At 35.9% G+C, this 19,910-nt stretch overlaps 1 protein-coding gene across 5 annotated transcripts in view; it reads left to right on the top strand.

Moving 5' to 3' along the window:
* GLS (glutaminase) overlaps positions 1 to 19,910 on the top strand; it is a 76,304-nt gene that overhangs the window by 30,607 nt on the left and 25,787 nt on the right. For 2 of the 5 annotated variants that reach the window (XM_063318056.1, XM_063318059.1), the window contains exons 8-14: positions 8,681 to 8,713; positions 9,326 to 9,384; positions 10,858 to 10,924; positions 12,292 to 12,342; positions 13,300 to 13,476; positions 13,838 to 13,969; positions 14,486 to 14,578. In XM_063318056.1, coding sequence (XP_063174126.1) covers positions 8,681 to 8,713; positions 9,326 to 9,384; positions 10,858 to 10,924; positions 12,292 to 12,342; positions 13,300 to 13,476; positions 13,838 to 13,969; positions 14,486 to 14,578 — 612 coding nt within the window. Of the gene's footprint in view, positions 1 to 6,296; positions 6,969 to 6,992; positions 7,299 to 8,680; positions 8,714 to 9,325; positions 9,385 to 10,857; positions 10,925 to 12,291; positions 12,343 to 13,299; positions 13,477 to 13,837; positions 13,970 to 14,485; positions 14,579 to 15,995; positions 17,136 to 19,910 lie in introns of those variants that run through there. The other 3 variants (XM_063318057.1, XM_063318061.1, XM_063318060.1) reach the window with 3 other exon arrangements.

Raw genomic sequence — 19,910 nt, 5'->3', positions numbered from 1 at the left:
ATATTCCCTTTTCCATAATTTTGAAGTAGAAAAGTTAAAATGGAGATCTTAAATATTTGGTTACATCATACCATTCTTTCATTTATCGTCATAACTTTAGTTACAAAAGGCTATTTTAGTCTTGGCTCATGGTTTTCTGCTTCTTTTTTATATTGAAAAAGTGTAAAAAAAATCCTGCTTTAAACATTTATCTTTAATAGCTGTAGGTGAAGGAAAATGGCCTTGACAGGTAAATTTATTTATGTTTATTTTTTTTTCTGGAGGTTTAAATAACTTAAAATTCAGCTTGACAATGAGATTTTAAAATAAATGGTAGACAATTCATCAGATAGCTAAGTGCATTTCTTGTTCACATAATAGCCTTATTTGCAGTAATCCAATATATCATCTGAAGTGCATACTTGTTTGGAAATTTATTTTATTAAAATTAATGAATTGCCAATCAAATGTGTATTTTATTGGTGGGCAAAAATCTAGTATAGCTTTCAGGCTATTACAATATATTGTAGCTTTCCTTTTTACTGCATGCAGTTGTAATATTAAAACACAACAACGTTACAAGTCAGTATTGATTGCATTGAAACTTTGCATGTAGTATCTGCATGTCTAGCAGACATAAACCACCATACTGCATCATTATTTGTTTATAGTGATTGTAAGACATTTTATGTGTTCCATCTTCTGGGAAGCTATTTCATGAAAATAGTCTATGAATTGGAAAATCCAAGAAATTGCAAATTAGAATTTCTAATCACATCCCTAAGTTGATTTAAAGTCTCACTGTCATAAATTAATCTGTTTTGAAGTAATGGTGCATGACATATCAACAGCCTTACAAATAAAGTTATAGAACTTAATAGTACACTTTCATAGGAAACACTCTTGTAAATCTTCTTTGTTTAATTAATTAGCTGAAGGCATTTCTGTCGTGTTCAGATACTGCACAAATTACGTGCATTTTGCATCTTCAGTTGAAGATTAAATCTTAGAAATCCAGTAATTTATCCGGAAGGAAATCCTAAATTTATAACAATCCTTCCCAAAAGGAAAAGTAGGCTTCGTTTGTGTGAGTGTGTGTGTGAGTGAGAGAGAGAGAGAGCATGTGCGCGCACACGAGAGAGCGTGCATGCACATACACACACATACATAAATTCTGTGCAATGCCCAGTTTTCTCATCGTATCAACCCAAGGTCAATTGTGTATGCATCTTTCTCTCTCTGCCTAAATCCGCACTCCAAAAAAGGTGTAGGTCAGGACAAAACAAAGCCCTACTGATTAAAATTAATTGTGTATAAAAAAGAATAATCATTCTGCATATAGAAACCATTTCCTCTCACCCTCAAACTGCTGTCACACATGCACACATTAGTAAATGTATAAACTTATTCGCTTGTCTTCCTCCAGCAGAAACTGCTTTTTTAAAAAGGACAGCAGAAAGAAACAGGATGGAGATGTTGATGTTGATGGGGAAAGCATAGCTGGACTAAAGAGAAAAGTCTGTGGAGGGGGAGAAGAAGTAGAGAAGACGTGGGGCAAGGTATACCTGTGCCAGAAAAGAAAGGAAAGAGAGAGGCCCTATTTAGTTGTTAGAAGAGGTTAAATTCAGTGGGCAAGAGCTTCTGTCAAGCAATGGGATAAATTTTAGTCTAATCTCCAAAGGCATTAAGGTTTTTCAGCAGCGGTGTCTGCTGTCATTTATATCTTCTGCTTTTCACAGTTTCTTCTGTTCTTATCAATAGAATGTGTGAAAATTCCCTCAGTTCACAGATTTGCAAGTTTAATGAGTAATCTGCATGTTAGTTGTGCCACAAGTATAGATGAAATTCCTAGGTGTGCACAAATATAGTTGTCATTTTAGACTTATTAATTCTTATCATACTAGTGTACCTTCTTGTTTTTATTTCATGGTAGCTTTTTCAATCAACTGATATTTGAAAATAGCAAAACAAGGCCAGTTTTATTCTACTCATTTTGAATTGCAATCCAGGTAGTTATACAAAGCCTTGGAACTTGAATAGTTCATCTGTCTGTGATTCTTATATTTATGGTCTGTAGCACAGTTAATAGATAAAAGACAAAAAAAAAAGTTACTTCCTAGGGCACGGGTGAGGAACCTTGTGTTTTCTCAATTTTGGACTAAGCTTCCATCATCTTCCATGGTGACTGAGGCTAATAGGAGATGAAGAGCCACAGGTTAATCCAACCCTATTCTATAAGATTATTGTTGTCTATTAAAGTGGGGCCTACGTGCAGTCACGCATCTTCTCCCTTACATGTTTCTTGCTACTATTTTGGAAAAGGGAGTTTAATAGCACTGCCTGGCAGACTGCCAGCCAGCTGATTGGCAGTCTTTCAGTGAGCGATATAACACTGGGGAATGACACCACTGGGATAGTGGTATCAAGCTTCTCATTAAGGCTGCAGCAGAAGCCTTCTTTTTCCAACTGCAGTTTGACCCAAAATTACCAATTGCAGTTAGCATGTGGAGGAGGTCCCATTGGTGCCAATAGCATTGTTTCTGTTTAGGATTGTAGCTGGGACAAGCATGAAAGTCCCTCTCTCCTGTATGCTGTGGTACCAGTAAGAATTGTGTTCCCTCCCTCTCCACAGCCAATAGTAAATTAAAAATTAACCTGACCTGTAACATAAGAGCTAGTGTGATTTATAGATGCAAGATGCAGGTGTATTGGGGTATAAGATAAAAGGTGGGATAAAATAATAATAATAAAAATAGCAGCAGCAGCATGACTAGGAGGCTAGTTTGTAAATACTGTAGATATTAGATGGGCCTTTGATTTTAATCTGGAAAGATGTTCTTACTCTCTTAATTTGTGCATATTTTGTATCATTTATTTGTTAGTTATGATAGTACATTGTGTCAGTCAAGAGTTCTGAATAATTATGTCCTTACTGGCAAAGATCTCAGTAACACAGAACATAGCTTTTATGATGGCATTGGAGTTCAAAAAAGGTTTAACGTTTAAGTAGCCTCACATTCCTTGTGACAGCTGTTAACAAAACAATATGAGGTTGTCCAGAGAAGATGAACACTTGTGAGGCAGTAAAAAACGCCTCTCTTAAGAAATCCTGCTCAATAAGATTACAAAACAAATACTGACAAGGGAATGCCTTCTTAACTAGCATTAAGTCCACATTACCCATAATATTACAGGATGAATGTTTCCTTTGATTTGGCTTTACAAGTCTGTCTGTAGTTGAGATTTATACATATAAATTCATTCATTCATTCATTCAATTTGTATGGTCACCCATCTCAACAAGTGACTCTGGTTGGCAAACAATCTTAAAATAATTTAAAAACAATAGCCATCATAAATGCAAAAATTAATATACACAGCAGCCAGGGAAGAAGTCAAATCAACAGTTGTTAGCACAACCAGGAGACAAGACTCTTCACACCCTAGGGGCCCCAGGCTCAGGCACAGAACCAGGTCTTTAGGACCTTACAAATGGCCAGCGGGGTCAGGGCCTTCCTAATCTCTGGAGGGAGAATAATCCATAGGGTGGGTGCTATGGCAGAAAGGGCATGCCTTTGGATCCCACCAGTCAGTGTTCCCTGGCTGATGGGACCTAGAGCATGCCCATCCTGCCAGACTGGATCAGATGGAAAGAAACAACTGGGAAAAGAAGTCACGCAGGTAACCCGGTCCCAAGCCATGAAGGGCTTTAAAGATGACAGCCAGCCCCAATATATTTGTCTTGTCATTGTTTTCTTTTTCTTTCTGTGTTACTAGATAAACAGAGTTGAGAGGACTTAATATTTTTATTTTTGGCTTCTTAGCATATGTTAATGTGCAAAATACATGCTAAGTAGCCAATGATAAAATACTGTTTTTTAAATATTACTATTTCCTGTTATTGTTCATAAATACAACAGTTATAAAGAATTAAGGAACAGTTAATAAAGTTTGCATAAACATGATTGCCCATTGCTTCTATCCCAGAACATAATTTCCTATTTCTTGAGCAGGGCTTTTTAGACTTTCAGGCCATGGAGCATCTTTCTTGTGGTCAAAGACCAATAAAAAATAAAACTCAACAGTAAAAAAGCAGGTTGCATTTAAAAAAGAACAATATGTAAAATTAACTGAGTTTATCAATCATTCAGCTGTGCATTTTGCATATGAGGTAGCAGAATATAGCTACATTTAGGGTAACAGAGTCATAGGTATCTGAGAGTAAAAGTTCTAAGTAAAATTGACTGGAATGATCAGGAAACATGCTTAAATGCAGGGTTAACAACTCTGACCATGTGCCAGGATAAACAGGTAAATATAATGTAGTTCAACAGTTTCAATAGCCCCTTTAGCCACATGGACAAAATCTTAGAAAACCATGCAACCTTTTTTTTTTAAAATCCTGAAACCTCTGCTCAAGAGGCAAAGCTCTACTGATAGAAGATTAGCTGCATTCAAGTCAACTCTTTTTGCCCTTAGTCTCTCATAGAACCCCATCAAATTTCTCACAGAATCTTACGGTGCTGCTGAACAGAGTTTGAAAAACATTCTTCTAAGGAGGTTCACCCCTTAATTCATGTGTGGATCCTAAACTATAGCATGCATATATATGCACTAATCAACTCTGTGAATTCCCTGTGTTATCCCTAGATGTGCAGCTTAAATAAAAGTGAAATAATCACTAGCTTTAAATACAGATAATTAAAAACAGCAGTTGGATGTAAGCCACCGTTGTTGAATATAACACTTTCTAGTGAGGTTGTAGAAGAACTTGATAACTAACTAGAAGTGCCTAAAATATGGTGGCAGTTCTTGTAATTTTCTGTGATGGTATTCAACTATTTACATGGCATGGTCAGTACAGGATTAAAATCACAGGATATAAGATGCTATTAGAGAAGAAAATTTCAGCACTATCAGTAAAGCCTTGAATACTGGTGATTTCATAGACTTGTCTATAGTTTTCTTGCAACAGTATGGAAGTGGATTTGTCATTTTAAAAAAATTTTTGCTCAAAATTCTATTAATAATATATTGATATAGTGGATTTGTATATAGCCTCCCTTTAAAATGTATTACTTTTTCATCTTACTTGCAACTATCAAAGGGATTGTTGCTTTCCATTTGAGGACAGGCCTTTTTTTCTTATATAGATGTAAGTACATCTATATGGAATTGAACTGAATCAAATTATATAAATTATATAATAAGACATGGGTTTTGTTTTTTTAGCAATTCTTCATTGGACAAGTCATTGTGGTTCAAATATAATGCTAAGTCATAAATCATGAGTTCGAAGCCACAGGAAATAGTTCCATATCTGATGTGATATTTAGTCTAAATTCAGACACACAAAATTTAAATGCATGTGCAGAAAGTGTTTACAGCATTAGATGTGAAGTACAGTACAAAAATTAGACAGTGCAGTCCTGTATGACTGAAATTTTCTAGCCCATAGCTACAGAACCATTTTAATTGGTTTTGAGGCTTATTTGTATGCTTTAAATGTTCCAGTCAAATCCTGAACATAGGTCATCTTAAACATGATAAAATGCCTGTGTCATATTTGGGGAAAGCTCCAGTACACATATTGTCTCTGTGACAAGCTTCTGATACTGAAATACCACCACGTAATTCCAGTATGTGCTTTGTATTAGAATGGTGATTTAAAATACTGGTAGGGTAGGATGTATACTATTTGACCATAATAAAACTAATTTGTTGAATAAGTAACTCCTCAGAAATCTGTTGCCAATTTAGAAAATTCACATGATTAAATCACATGAACTGCTAAAATCAGTACTAAGCACAAAACTTAATATAATTTTATGTTTGGTATGTCTCAATAATAGTAACCTAGTATCTTAGAATTGAAACAAATATAATTCTTGTATTATTTTTAAATTTCAATTGCATGTTGGTAGAATTTTGGCATAAATAAGATATGATCCCTACTCCTTATTTAATACTGACATGTGTATACCTATATAAAATATGCATGTGTGATGTGTCGTTGGATTGTTTCAGTCTTAAAATATTTTGTGTTCTTAGGTGTATAATTTGTATATACACAATAGTGTGCATATACACATAAATATACATGTGAGCATGCACACTGTAAGTGTATATATGTGTATATTATGTTTGTGAAGTTAAATATTGCATGGTACATTTTGTAGATAGATTAATTGCTTGTAAAATTTCATAAATCTCCACAGATCAGAAATGTAGCCCTTCCAAAGTAAAACTTGCCTTTGTTCTTTCTCATATTCCATCTTCAAACTGGAAAAATATCTTCCATATTGCCAGGGTGGAGGGGAGAAACAACTCTTGCAATATTTGGCATCTTGTTTCTTGTTATAATGCTGACTTGACTTTTATTTGTTTTCTTTAAAGACAAACTTGTCATGACCAAATGAAATGGCATTGTTAAGAACATGGGTTTTAGGTGCGATGGGAAAAAATCCAGTATTTGAATGTTTAAATATGCTTATTCACACTTTTATTACTGAAATTGTAAAAAAAAAAAATCTGTTTTTCTTGTGTGTTGAAATACTCCGGAGCTTAAAAACAAGAAAATTCTGAATATGATAAATGCTGAAATAAGTTTGCTTTGCTTACATGCTCAGTCTCTTGTTTGGTATATTGATTCTGCTAATGGCATCAAAATAGTGAAGGCTTTGGGGGTTTTTTGTTCTGTTTTTTTGGAGGGGTGGGGAGAGAACGAAATGTTATGGTAGTCTTGCATTAAGCATCTTTCTCCTGTTGCCAGATGTAGGGGAGAAATGCAAAACTTGTTTCAGTTTAACTGTTTTAACCATACAACAATGATCGGTACAGCATCCCATAACTAATGCTGACCCCCCCAACTTTCCCAAGCAACATTCACTGTGCATTTAAAAGGTTTTTGTGGTTTAAATGTTGTTACATATTTTACAGCATTAGGATCTATGGAATATTTTGACAACTGCAACAGTTCAATGAAGTTGGTAATTTCTTCTTTTAATTATTTTTCATTGAACAGATTTGGAGTTACACTTTTTAAAAAAGTTTGTTTTTCTAATGCTTTTCAACACATTGCATAATCTTTTTAGCATATTAAATAGCCTTTGACTCTATGGGTAGCAGCATTTTGATTTGATTGGTACATAACATTGACACAATAGTATGGTATTCTTTCAGCTGGTGATCATACGTGAATGACTGTACATCACTAGATGAGCTGGTGCTTGTGGCTTCACGGATTATCTGCAAGGTCCTAATCCACTGTAGAATGGGAAATGAGGCTGGCTTTATGCATTTCATTGAGTAGAATGCGGGTACATACAGGCTTCAAGGTTTTTCCCCCCCCTTAAACTAATATTGTGCAAGTAACGTTTCATAGATTGTTTAGAGACAGCCTTTGGATTTGAGAACTAAATGAAACATTAACCATGTTTCTCTGACATTAGCTGAGGCCTTTAAATTTGAGTCTGTCTGCTTTAAAAATGGTAATTCCAATAAATACTTGTTTAAATATCTAGCTGCTTAAACTTTAGGGATACAGATAAAGTTTCCAGAATATTTTTATAATAAACACGGAAGTTTGTTTGCTGTGTCACTTAATCTCGTTTAAACAATGAATCTGCCTTGTTCAAACGGTCTCACCTTTATAGAACTTTTTAGCTACATTTTCATATTACTTATTTTTGAAGTTTTTGATCTGCAAACCTTAGTATTTCTGAAATTAAAATACCAAATGTAGAAGGAAATGGCACGTGCTATTTAAGGTATATTTTTACTTGAAGAACTGTCCTTTTCAGTATCCAGGTAAAAATGAAATGAGATTTTGATCCTCTGGCCTCAGCGTAGGCATTTGGGCCTTTTCCCATTTTTTATTGAAGGCTTGCTTCCTTCCAGCATGTATTTATGCAGACTTTTTGCTTCAATCAAGGTTCATTAATACACAAGCATGCCTATACACACAGAATTTTAAACTTTACACATTTGCTATAGAATATTTCGTATAGCAGTAGTCAGTTTGTAGCATTTTCTTTATACAGTCCCTTGAGTTTAAGACCAGCATTATGTTTAGCAGTCCACAAGTCCGTCTGGTAGCAAACTGGGCATCACTAAATATTTGTCACTTTATGACATTCTGCCTTTAAGAGTTCAGTTCAACCACCTAAAAATAGCATTTTTCTTATCCCAGTTTGTTAACATTGATGGCTGAAATATAAAGATATTCATGGATGGTTTTTAAAGTGTGAGAAGCATGCACACACAGAAGTTCCCAGCAGCACATTTGGTCATAACCAAACTTTTTTTAAATGCAGTTGTCTTTTTATCAGTGATAAAACTGTTCTACCTAGCGTTTAAAAGCTACCTCCACAAAATAATTAGTATTAAATTATAAATATCCTTGTAATTCAGCAAAATGTAAAAAAATCGTGGAAAGTTAATGGATTCACTGATTACATTTCAAATAAAACTAGGTTCAGCTCTATTCTTATACACTGATAACATTTTTAACAGGCAATTTTAAAGTATTTTAATGCCTTGTATAACAATTCAGTAATCTAACTCTAGGTATATAGACTAACAAATAAAACTCTAGTCTAATAATGAATAATAGCATTTAAGTAGTGATAAAAGGAATTAAACTAAAACTAAAGTTTCCTTGTATTAATAAACTTTGTAAACGTGTCTTCTTTCCTTTCAGCAAGGAGCAAATAATGCTGAGAAGTTTGACTACGTAAGTGACACTTTTAATTCTTACGGTTTATTTCCTGTAGTTTTAAATTTTACAAAACAGAGTAGGATTTTATTGCTGCGTTCCACATTTTTCTCTTCATGTCTATTTATTAACTGGATTCTAAATCATTTGGATTGGAATTGAACACTGCTACTGATTGTAAGGAACAATTTAATGATCCATTTTGTATTTAATGGTAAACTATGGTGTAGCCACTCTGGAGGTAAGCCTCAGTCTCATACTGCAAGTCTTTCCTTTTCTAGTTCAGCTGTGAAGTTTAGAAGCATTTGCTTCCCAGTTTTAAACTAACCACAGAATGTCATTGCATTTGGAATAGACTGAAATGTATCTCATTTTTTAATTGAAACAAATTAAGATAAAAAATACTAATTTCTAATTTAAACTAACTATAGTTCCTATTTTAGACATAGCAATAATTAGCAATTTATATTAAAACAGAAAGTGTCTTCATTCCTTCTTGTGGAATACATTTGTTCTTACAGAATGACAGTATTGTTTCATATCTAAAGCTAACTCAGTGATTTGTGCTCAGTACCGGCTGTGGAGTGCTTCTTGGTACATTTTTAAAAAATAATCCTGCTGTCTTAATAGGTGATGCAGTTCATGAATAAGATGGCTGGAAATGAATATGTCGGTTTCAGTAATGCCACGTAAGTATGTTTCCTAGATTAATTCTGACACTATGAGCTAGGTAGGAAAAGCGAATATCAGTCGTGTACGTATTTTCGTTTATCAATCAAATCTGTTCCATCTGCTGACGTACACAGAGCCCATGGGTGCTGGAGAAGCATTTGCCCTCATGCTGGGTTTCTGTAGAAGTACCTTATGGCACTGTCTCCTCCAAAATTTAATCAGAGAGGGAGGGAAAAAACCCTGCTCCTTTCCTCCACTAAGCGTTGAGGATAGAGGAGAAAGAGAAGTTAATTCTCTTCTACAGGTTTGGTTTTGGTGAAAAAACCAGTTTTGCCTCACCACTGTTGCCCCCTTCAGACAACTGTGGCTCCCTGTAGAGAGAAATTAGTAAGTTGTTTCTTCCCCTCAAAGGGTTTTTCAAGAAGCAGCAGCAGCAGCAGCAAGGCATGCTTTTCTGCGACAGCTGAGCTTGTAGCACTGTTTGCTGTGTAGTTTCTGTTTGTTGGCGTGATGATGGTACTAATGGTGAAGTTTTCTCCTGAAAAGAATCGAGCTTCTGGAGAACGTATCACGAATACCTTGCTGCCCTACACAGTGACTGAACAAAAAGTCAGAGTTGACTACTTTCTTGCATGAGGCAGTTTCCTTCCCATGATGTTTTAAAAGAAGCAGCAGCGAAGAAGCATGCTTTTCTGGAATGGCATCAGATTTTCAGGGGGAAAAAAAAATTTTTTCCCTTTCCTCCCACTGAATGATGGAGGAGAGGGAAATAGTTGTATCTCAGGAATACATGGGGATGGAAGCAAAGAAGCAGAACATATTAGCAAAGAAATTTATAGAATTCTGGTTAAAACATGGCAAAATATTCCTTAAGAAATTCAGAAATCCTGTTGTTTTATTGATTTAGATGCACCCCCAAATTACCACACATAAAACGTTTTGACTGTTTTTTAAGAGGCATTTTGATCTCAAAACCACTCCTACAGTGAAGGTTTATTGTGATGTGGCAGCTTATGACAGAATGTTTCTCAGTGGCCGTATGTTCTCATTATACGGTGTTATTTTGTCTGGCTCAAGTAACTGACTATTGGATATGTGAGCCTCAAGTTGTTAAAAACCTTACAGCTTTCAAACAGAAAAGATGGGTAACATCTTGAATGATGTTTCACAGGCAGTATGGGATGAAAAACCTAAAACAGTACAGCAGTGAACCTCAAGTGGTTAGCTTCTCTGGTAACATCTGCTATGTCCTCTGCCAAAGAAAGCCAGTTCTAGCTTTGAAGTTCTCTGACAATTACAGCTTGCTGTTGTCTTGTCCAGCCGCCCTCTGCAATGTATATACAGTTTAGAGATGATGAAATTTGCGTGATGCATCTTGGGAAACTGTGAGCAAGGAATGCAGAAATAGTTTTGCAGATGTCTGTAAGCATGTCTATTATCTTATAAGCATTTAGTGCTTGATATCCATTTCTGCCCCTTTTCTCCCTTAGGTTCCAGTCTGAAAGAGAGAGTGGAGACAGAAACTTTGCAATAGGCTATTATCTGAAAGAGAAAAAGGTATGCTTTGGGGTTATATTTACCCTACTTCCTTAAATATATGTAGTGTCAACTGAACAAACTACACAGAACATTTTATTTCCTCATAATGACTGTAAAGATAAATACAATACTGAAATACTAAAAATGCAATGACAGTATATTCCTCAATTTTGGTCTCTATGATTTACACAACTGGCTGATGTGCCTGCACAAAACCCCATTTGGAACTTTCTAGAACTTACAGAAACATTTGATGGGAGCCTCATGTATACTGCTTGTTGAATGTCATGCCGCTTAGCATTGTTTACACTGAACCCCTTCAGTTTGTTTTCGAATAACACACTTCCCAATCTTTCTGGATCTGCGTAGAGTTGTTTTTGCACTTGTTCGCAGGTTCTCTGTCTTCAGCATTATGATCTTTAGGGCCCTTTTTGTGAGTGCCAGGGCAGAGGGAGCAAGCTTCCCTTTTTAGGTGGGCATAACTTGTGTCTTTTTGCTTCATCAATTACCTCTTGTTCTGGATGTTCCTTCAAGACAGATCTTGTATCCAAGCTCTAGCCTGACTCAGTGCCTCTGAGGTGTCAGCATTCTCTGGAAAATCTACCCAACTTTCCCATTTCTGGTGCCTATGAGGGGAAAGCCAGGAACCATAACATGAGTACAGGTGCAAAACCTAAGTGTACAATGGCACAGATGACCTCTTAAAAACTCACAATTACAAGCAAGCAACCTGTCCTTCACCCACAGAATAAATCTGTGGCAGATGCTTTTTAATATGCATGCACACAACAAAAAATAGATTCCCCCATTAGCTTCAGAGAGACACTTACTGAAATCCTTGTAATAGTACTCATTACATTAGTAGTAATTAATGTAATACTACTTTAAATTTAACCCAGTGGCCTTATGTTCTCATTAGATGTTTTTGTCCCATTTGGATTACTGAGAAGTAGTTGGTTTGGGCGGGGGGAAGACATCATCTTATTCATCTGACCTCCTCCTCCATTTGGTTTAAATGACAGAGGAAATAGGAATGGGACAGAGAAAGAAATGTAATATCTTCATATTATAATCTCTCGCAACCCTCTTGTCAAAAGCCTGCAATGCTCTCTTACTAAACTACTTGTCAGAAATACATATTGTTTGATGGTTTTGTAATAGAGCTAAAATATTTTGCTTCAAATTTTCACAAGAAGGTAGAGTTAAATGTCTGGAAGATAAGGTTTGTTTTAATTCTAAATAATTCTTCTTTTCTTAGTTAATCCTCTTCTGAATTTTCAGGAATCAGATTTTCTCATTTTCTTTATCAACCAAAAGTTTTAGTTTTTATATGATAGCTTTTATTACTGTGTCATAATGTACTAAAATATTCTATTATTTTCAAGTGTTTTCCAGAGGGCACAGATATGGTTGGCATATTGGACTTCTACTTCCAGGTAGCTAATTAATCTTCAGAATATTTGCAATCCTTGAAGAAGTAAAAGAAATATATAGCAATTACATGTTAAAATTATATTTATACAAGCACAAGGGGTACAAATGGTCCATTGCACAAGCAGACCTGTTTTTGTATAGCAGAGGATCCAGTCCTTTGTTTGGGGCAAGTGTGTTAACTAAAAGGATATTCCAGTTGAATATGTTTTTAATAAATCAGCATTTCTCATTCTCTGATCTTAACAATTGACTGTCATCCTTGGCCTAATAGTTATATATTTTTGTAATGATAATATATAACTTTTGTGCAGCCAGTTTTGTAGTACTACACTGAGGAGAAATGGTTGGTCATATCCTCAGAGCGTTCACACTGACATGTTAACTGGAAAATCACCAACATATTTGCTTATCCCTAATCTTGTTACTGATGAAAATCAGAGATTTTTTCCAGTCCTTATGTTCAACTTAAGGCAACTTTGAATTTTGCACACTCTAGTAACTAATGTGAACTGTCCTGCTTTTTCTGCCACACAATTGGACTGTTGTACTGTTTATCTCTGCAGTAACTAGATAATGTATTTTTAAAATGTTTCTTTTAAAAAATGTCAGTCTTCCATCAGAACAAGCTTCACTATTGCACTGATTAGAGAAAAGTTCGAAAAAAAATCTCATTCTCCCAACTGTTTTACAAGTTAATCTTGCACCATGATAATCACTTTCATAAAAATACTTCCTTGCCATCAGTTCAGAAGCAGGTGCCCATTTCATGCTCAGATAGGGCTTTCTTCCCTAATCTGGAGACAGATTCTCTCTCTCATGCTGTGTTGTTCATAGGGTAATATGCTCTTTATGGCTTCTGTCTCCCTTTTGCAAAGTAGTCCTTTCATCCTTTACATAACCTACTGTTTGCATAGGTTGATCTATGTTTTCTTGATCTTGTTGTCTTTATTCTTCCTAAGCTGTGCTCCATCGAAGTGACTTGTGAATCTGCTAGTGTCATGGCAGCCACCCTCGCTAATGGTGGCTTTTGCCCCATAACTGGTGAGAGAGTCCTGAGTCCTGAAGCAGTTCGGAACACTCTAAGTTTAATGCATTCCTGTGGCATGTATGACTTCTCGGGACAGTTTGCCTTCCATGTAAGTGTTTCATGCTAGCACTTAATAGAGGGAATCTGTATAAAAAATGTTCAGTTATTTTTTTTAAGAAAGAATTATCTTTTTATTAAAAACGGTGATTGCTGTTAGCAAACCAAATGTAGGTGATAAAAGACATTCCATGTCATATAGACTAGTTAGGACTCAAATGATGGAAGAGAATCCAGGAAAACTCACAAGATGTTCTGAGTTACCAACCAAATAATCCCTGGGATGTGAATTTACATCAGTTGATACATTTTGGAAAAGTACTATTACCTTGACAGATAATACAGACATTCCGTGAATGCCATCTAAGTATTGATAAGTATATTTTAACTGTTTAAATTATGCTTTCATTTAGGTGGGTCTTCCTGCAAAATCTGGAGTTGCTGGTGGCATTCTCTTGGTTGTTCCTAACGTTATGGGCATGATGTGCTGGTCACCTCCGCTAGACAAGATGGGCAACAGCGTTAAAGGGATACACTTCTGTCATGTGAGCAAGTCTTCTTACTTGAATTGTTACCAGTTTGTAGCAGAAGTACAATAATCATCAGTGTTTACACCTGTCTCAGTGAAGATGGGGAAGCTTGCATTGATCTTGAGCAGAAATGCTTGTATCTTCATGGTTAGAATCAAAGCAGATAAGGACTGAGTATTTTAAATGCAAAAAGATTGATGATCAGTACCCCAACAAGCTACAGTCAGTCAGCTGACCAAAGATACAGAGGATGCATTTTGAAAGTGGAGGAAATGCTGACAAAGTACATGTATTTCTTTTCAGCTCAGCTGTACAAGTACTTCTCCTGGTTGCCAAAATAATGTACATTCCTTTCTTTTTGTTCCCCTAAATTTAAAACTTTCACTTAATATTCATTTTAACATAGGGCTTTACTTATGAGTTATATGTAATCAGGTAATACCAGACTATAGCTGAATGAAACATAGTAAATTATAAATTACGATGGTATATGTGCATAAATATAACAGAATGGTATTTTTACCACTACAGGAACTGGTTTCTTTGTGCAACTTTCATAATTATGATAACCTGAGGCATTTTGCAAAGAAGCTTGATCCTCGCAGGGAAGGTGGTGATCAGCGAGTAAGTTGAAAGTATTTTATAAAATTAATGTGTAACATGTACATTATGCTTAGCAAGTTCCAAATAGGATTGGCCAATGACATGTATTGCATCAATACTCTTAAGTTCTGAGTGTTCAGATACAATTCAGACCACATCTGTCACATCTAGAACTTCCTGCTAAATGCTGAGCCTGTATTACAGTACTCACTGGCTTTTACTGATTTGCTCACTTACTAGTAATAATGTGGCATTTGGCCAAAACTGTGTTTAGTATAAATAATTGGTATTATATAAGATACCTGAGTTTGGTATATTTAGATTATCCTTAAATGAATCTGAGAGCAGTTCATGTATCCCTTCTAGATGGGTCTAAAATCATGCTGGATAAAATGCCATGAAGTGAAGCTAACATATTCAGCAGTATATGTTCACTTCATAAATGTGATGGGACAAAGTTCTTTGTTACAGAACTTGATCTTGCAAGAAAAACAAGAATGTATATAATACAAATTACTTTTATCTTGGTAACACTGTTGATCGAAAGATTAGTGAAGAAGTATCTCCAGTACTGTTATTGGCTCTCAGAGTAGCAGTGGGTAATCTCTTGCTTGTTGCTGAGAGATATAGTAGAAAAATTGGATGCTTCTCAGCCAACATTTTTTAAAAATGTACTGCCTGAGATAACAGAGCTCTGTATTAACTTCCAAGCTTGTCAGTCACCTTACTGATCTGATCATGGCTCTGATCCTTAGTGGGAAGAAGTCTTGTGTTTTTGAATGGCATTGATACCATTCAAAAGACCAGCAAAATACCTAGACTTTGGTATTCCGTTTGCACTATAGCTTGTGTAAGTTCAGGGGCAATTCTTACGTTTTCGCACTTGGACCTGAAAAAAAGTTTGGAGCTTAGGGTTTTGACCCTGTACAGTTAAAGTGCTCCAGTCTTCTACCCATCTTTCTAACACTTATAGTAAAGCTTAGGCCTAGGTAATGATTGCCCTAGCAGTTTGGAAACAGTCCATGTCTAAGGGAGGATGTCAGACTTGAACTAAAATGGAAGAACCTGGATTGTGGGAGTGGTGTCAGTAACTCAGTGATTAATAGAACCTCAAGAATTCTAGTTTACTATGAAAGTTCCTGTATGGCTAATTAATACAATCAGCATCCTGTTATGAATGAAGTTGGTTATGGGTCCCTCTGGTGGGAGGAGATGGGCGGTGACAAAATAAACAAATAAATGGGAGTCTTTCTTCCCCTCCACCAAATTAAATAAATTATTCACTGTGGTTTGAAATTGAAAAGTCTGTCACATAATAATGTCAGGATGAGAGTGATCGTTGAGAACCGTCAAGCGCTAATTGGTAAATAAAAATAATGCTAGAATGTTTTGTTCCATTGGTAATCTAATACATAATATATGTTGCTTAAACAATTAGCATTCCTTTGGACCATTGGACTATGAGAGTCTTCAGCACGAACTTGCATTAAAAGAGACTGTGTGGAAAAAAGTGTCACCCGAATCAAATGAGGACATCTCCACTACTGTAGTGTATAGAATGGAAGGTCGGGGAGAACATAACTAGTGCAATGGACTCTAGTTTCAGAGAGTTTGATTCATCTTTAAATACACTCCAGTTTGTCTAGATTACAGTTCCAAATATTTTAGTCTTATTCTTTTGATTTCAGTGGTTTGTATATGTGCATGAGACACCAAAAATTGGTATACCAATAATTTTATACTAATTGCTTTAATATTTTTTTTCAGAAAGCAATTTGAAACAAAGCTTAACATGTGTGCTATCTAAACTTGTGTCGTGCTTAAGGAATGAATTCAAAAGGGAATTTTTAGGGGTGCTGAAAAAGTAAGAAATATTGCAATGCATCAAGATGCAAACAGCGTAATAGTTAACAAAGAACATGAGAGCAAAAGATATAGGAGAATTTGAGTCCCAGACCATAAGTAGGTATTTTTTTATTGCCAAAATACCTTCCAAAAAATTACCTTTTGTCTTTTCCATAAACAGTTTAAAAACTTGATCCCAATTATTTGGATTTAAGTTCAGTTAATTTCAATTAACCAAATGTAAAGGAAGTTAACTATTCAACTTCTGCAACACTGGCAAAAGAATACAAGACTTTTAAATAAAGCATGTTATAAATATATATTGATAGACAGAAATGTATTTAAGCTTCTGTAAACATATTGGTATGTTACGATATGAGTTAAGGTGAGAAAGTCATGCTGGATTAGACAAAAATCCTATTTCCAGGATTCTGCTTTTTCAGTGTCCCCTTAGCATCCTTTTGCCATTTTCCACCAGCAGTTGAATCATCCAACTTCTGATATAGGAGGTAGTGTATAACCATTAGGAATAGCACTCAGGTGGTAGCCTCATCCTTCATGAATGTTTCACTTTCAAAACCATAACAAATTTATGATCATCCCTATATCTTAAGTGATAAATTCCACGGTACAAATGCTCTGTGAAGAATCACTTCCTTCTGTGATTGGTGACCCTGAGTTCTAATATTATAAAAAGGGGAAAATAAAGCTGCTCTCTCGCTGATTTTTTACACCCTCTTTATTTTTATGCCCCTTTATCATGCCTCCCCTTACTTTTACTTTTCTAAACTCAAGGACTCCAAATATTAAACCCTTTCATTGTAGGAGATTGACTTCTTATAGTAAATCTAGTAAAAATGTGCTTCTGTTGAGCCTTCAGCTTTGAAAAGAATGATTGTCCGATTTGTTTAGGCGTCAAAAATCAGGTACAAAGGCCAGATTCCACTACTCAGCGTCAGTTGTGATTGCAGCAGCCTATAACTCTATAAAATTGGAAACCTGCTGTAGGTGAGGTAAGGATATGTTCAGCATGTGCTGCAAAAAACTATGTGGAGATGACAGAATTTTAATACAGTTGCTTCTGCATTAGAAACCTGTCACGCTGCTGAAGGATAGCTTTCCTCAGTTGATCAAGCACAGGAGTAAGTACTGTGTCAAACCTTAATTTCAGTACAATTTGAGGGAAGAGTCATAAACTCAGTAGGCTACAAAACAGATGATAGTCAGTGTAGGTAATACTGTACAATATGGACCAACAGTCTTGATATGAGTAAATATTCACTATGCTCATTTAATAAATGGTATCTGTTCTTATAGTCAAGTTCTTTCTGTGATGCCTCTTCACACGGCTTTGTTCAACAACTGCATTTTCTTCTACAAATGAAAACTTCTTGAACTCAAGTTCAGTATTATTTGCTAGATTTTTAAAAAGATCAGTATGGCTGTGGTATTGGTGGCTTTTTCTTATTTAGTCTGCTAAATATCTCAGAAAAATTCTAGGAAGGAAGATAACATTAGAATGTTCTAAGCCAGAAGTGGGGAATCTGTGAGTCTTTTAGATGTTGCTGAATTATAACTTCTAACATCCTTTGCTATGGGTAATGTTGCCTGTGTTTGGGGAGTTGTAATTCAATAACGTTTGGGAGGCCAAAATTTCCCTATTCCTAGAATGGTAGATTTGGAAGGGATGACAAAGATCATCTAGTCTAGGGCCCTGCAGTGTGCCGTTCCAACACCCTTGAGAGGTGGCTGTCTGGCCTCTAGAGACTAAGAACCCACAACCTCCATAGGCATAGTGTTCCACTGTTATACAAATCTTATTTTCAGGAAGTTTTTCCTTATATTTAAACAACAGTTGGAACTGCAACTTCTGCCTAGTCCTAATTTCTGTGGCAGTAGACCATCTTCCCTGGAGCACCCTTTTATACATCTGAACATCAGTACTGTATTTTCACTCAATTGTCTTTTTTTCCAGGCTGAACATCCTAAATTTCTTAAGCCTGTCCTAATAGGACATGTCCTCCATTCCTTGCAGTGTCACCTTTGTTGTCCTCCTCTTAATATTTGAACCTGTCAATATCCTGGAAATGGGGTGCCCAGATTTTCACCATGGAAATTGGTAACTCTAGTTGGGTTCTCACCAGTGTAGAATAGAGGGGAATAAGGATATCATGTGTCTTTGGTACAATGCTTCTTCTAACGTACCCAGAACTGCATTGGCCTTTCTAATAGCTGTCTCACACTGCTGTCTCGTGTTCAACCTGTTTTCAATGGCCACACTCAAGCCTTTCTTTGATGGGGTTCTTCCAAGCCATGAATCCCCATTGTGTATGTGTGCCCTGCATTTTTATTCCTTAAATACAGTGTAATAGCCTCCATTTTTCACTGTTGAAGGGCATTTTGTTCCTTTCAGCCCAGTCCTCCAGCCTGTCCAGATTTTGCAATCTCATTCTGTTGTCCTGGGTGGTGGCCAGACCTCCCAGTTTTGTCTCATCTGCAGATTCAATCTAAACAAGAGGAAATTTTGGGTCAATAACAGCGCTAGAATGTGCTCTTCAAGCGCTAAGTTACATTTAAAGAAATCGTCATTTATCAATCTCTCCAACTAATGTTTTTAGAAAAGCGTTTATATTATAATGACTGCAATACCCAGATTATCGTGTTATTGGATTGGAAGCATTTCAGGCAGATTGATAAGGTTGAAGCTGATCTGATTAGTTGATAACAGAAACAATGTCATTTCAGTGGTGTCTCTATACTAGTGGAATTCTCTTTTTGGAGAAATCTGCTTGGCCCTTCCTGTATTTTAAGCAGAATCAAGCTTATGCTGACATATTGCTGCCCCCCTCCAACATACCATTTTTAATTTGTTGCTTTTTAATTTTGGTTATTGTTGTAAAATATCTCATGAGTCCTTGTTTTAAAAGGCATGGTAGTAGGTGTAGGGTTTCTGTTTTTTGTTTTTAGCATAAAAGCATCAAAATTTTATTTACAATCCAAGACCAAAAACAGAAAAAAAAAAACAGCAATACAATATAATGAGTGTAAACAGGAATAAAAATAAAATGTGAGAAAATACTAAGACAACAGCCAAGAATTAATAAAACGAGGGAAGAACCAGACGGCTTCTAACAGCTATAGCAATTGATAAACATGTTGTAACCTTCTTAGAGGTTTCTGAAGAGTGGTCACCTAGAAGGAGGATAGTGGCTTCCTAGTCGCAATGGCAGTTGTTAACAATTGGAAGTGTTAAAGTGTTAAATTTGATTTCAGTTGGGTGTACAGTGGACATTTTAATAGCACATGTAAAACAGATTCTACCTCTGTGTCTGAACAAAAGCAAGTTCAGCTTTCATATGGGAGACTTCTGTCTATACCGATAGTTGCCCTAATAGGTAGTGGCCCAGTTCGGGCCAGAGTAAATAGTCTCCTATGAGGAACATACAAGATGTTAAAGAAATATCTAGGAACAGTCCAGGGCGGAGGCGCAATTGTGGGAATTGCTCCT

This window comes from Candoia aspera, chromosome 1, assembly GCF_035149785.1.
Source record: "Candoia aspera isolate rCanAsp1 chromosome 1, rCanAsp1.hap2, whole genome shotgun sequence".
Classification (NCBI taxonomy): Eukaryota; Metazoa; Chordata; class Lepidosauria; order Squamata; family Boidae; genus Candoia; species Candoia aspera.
Note: the sequence above shows the minus strand (reverse complement) of the source record. Positions and strands in the feature narration are given on the sequence as shown.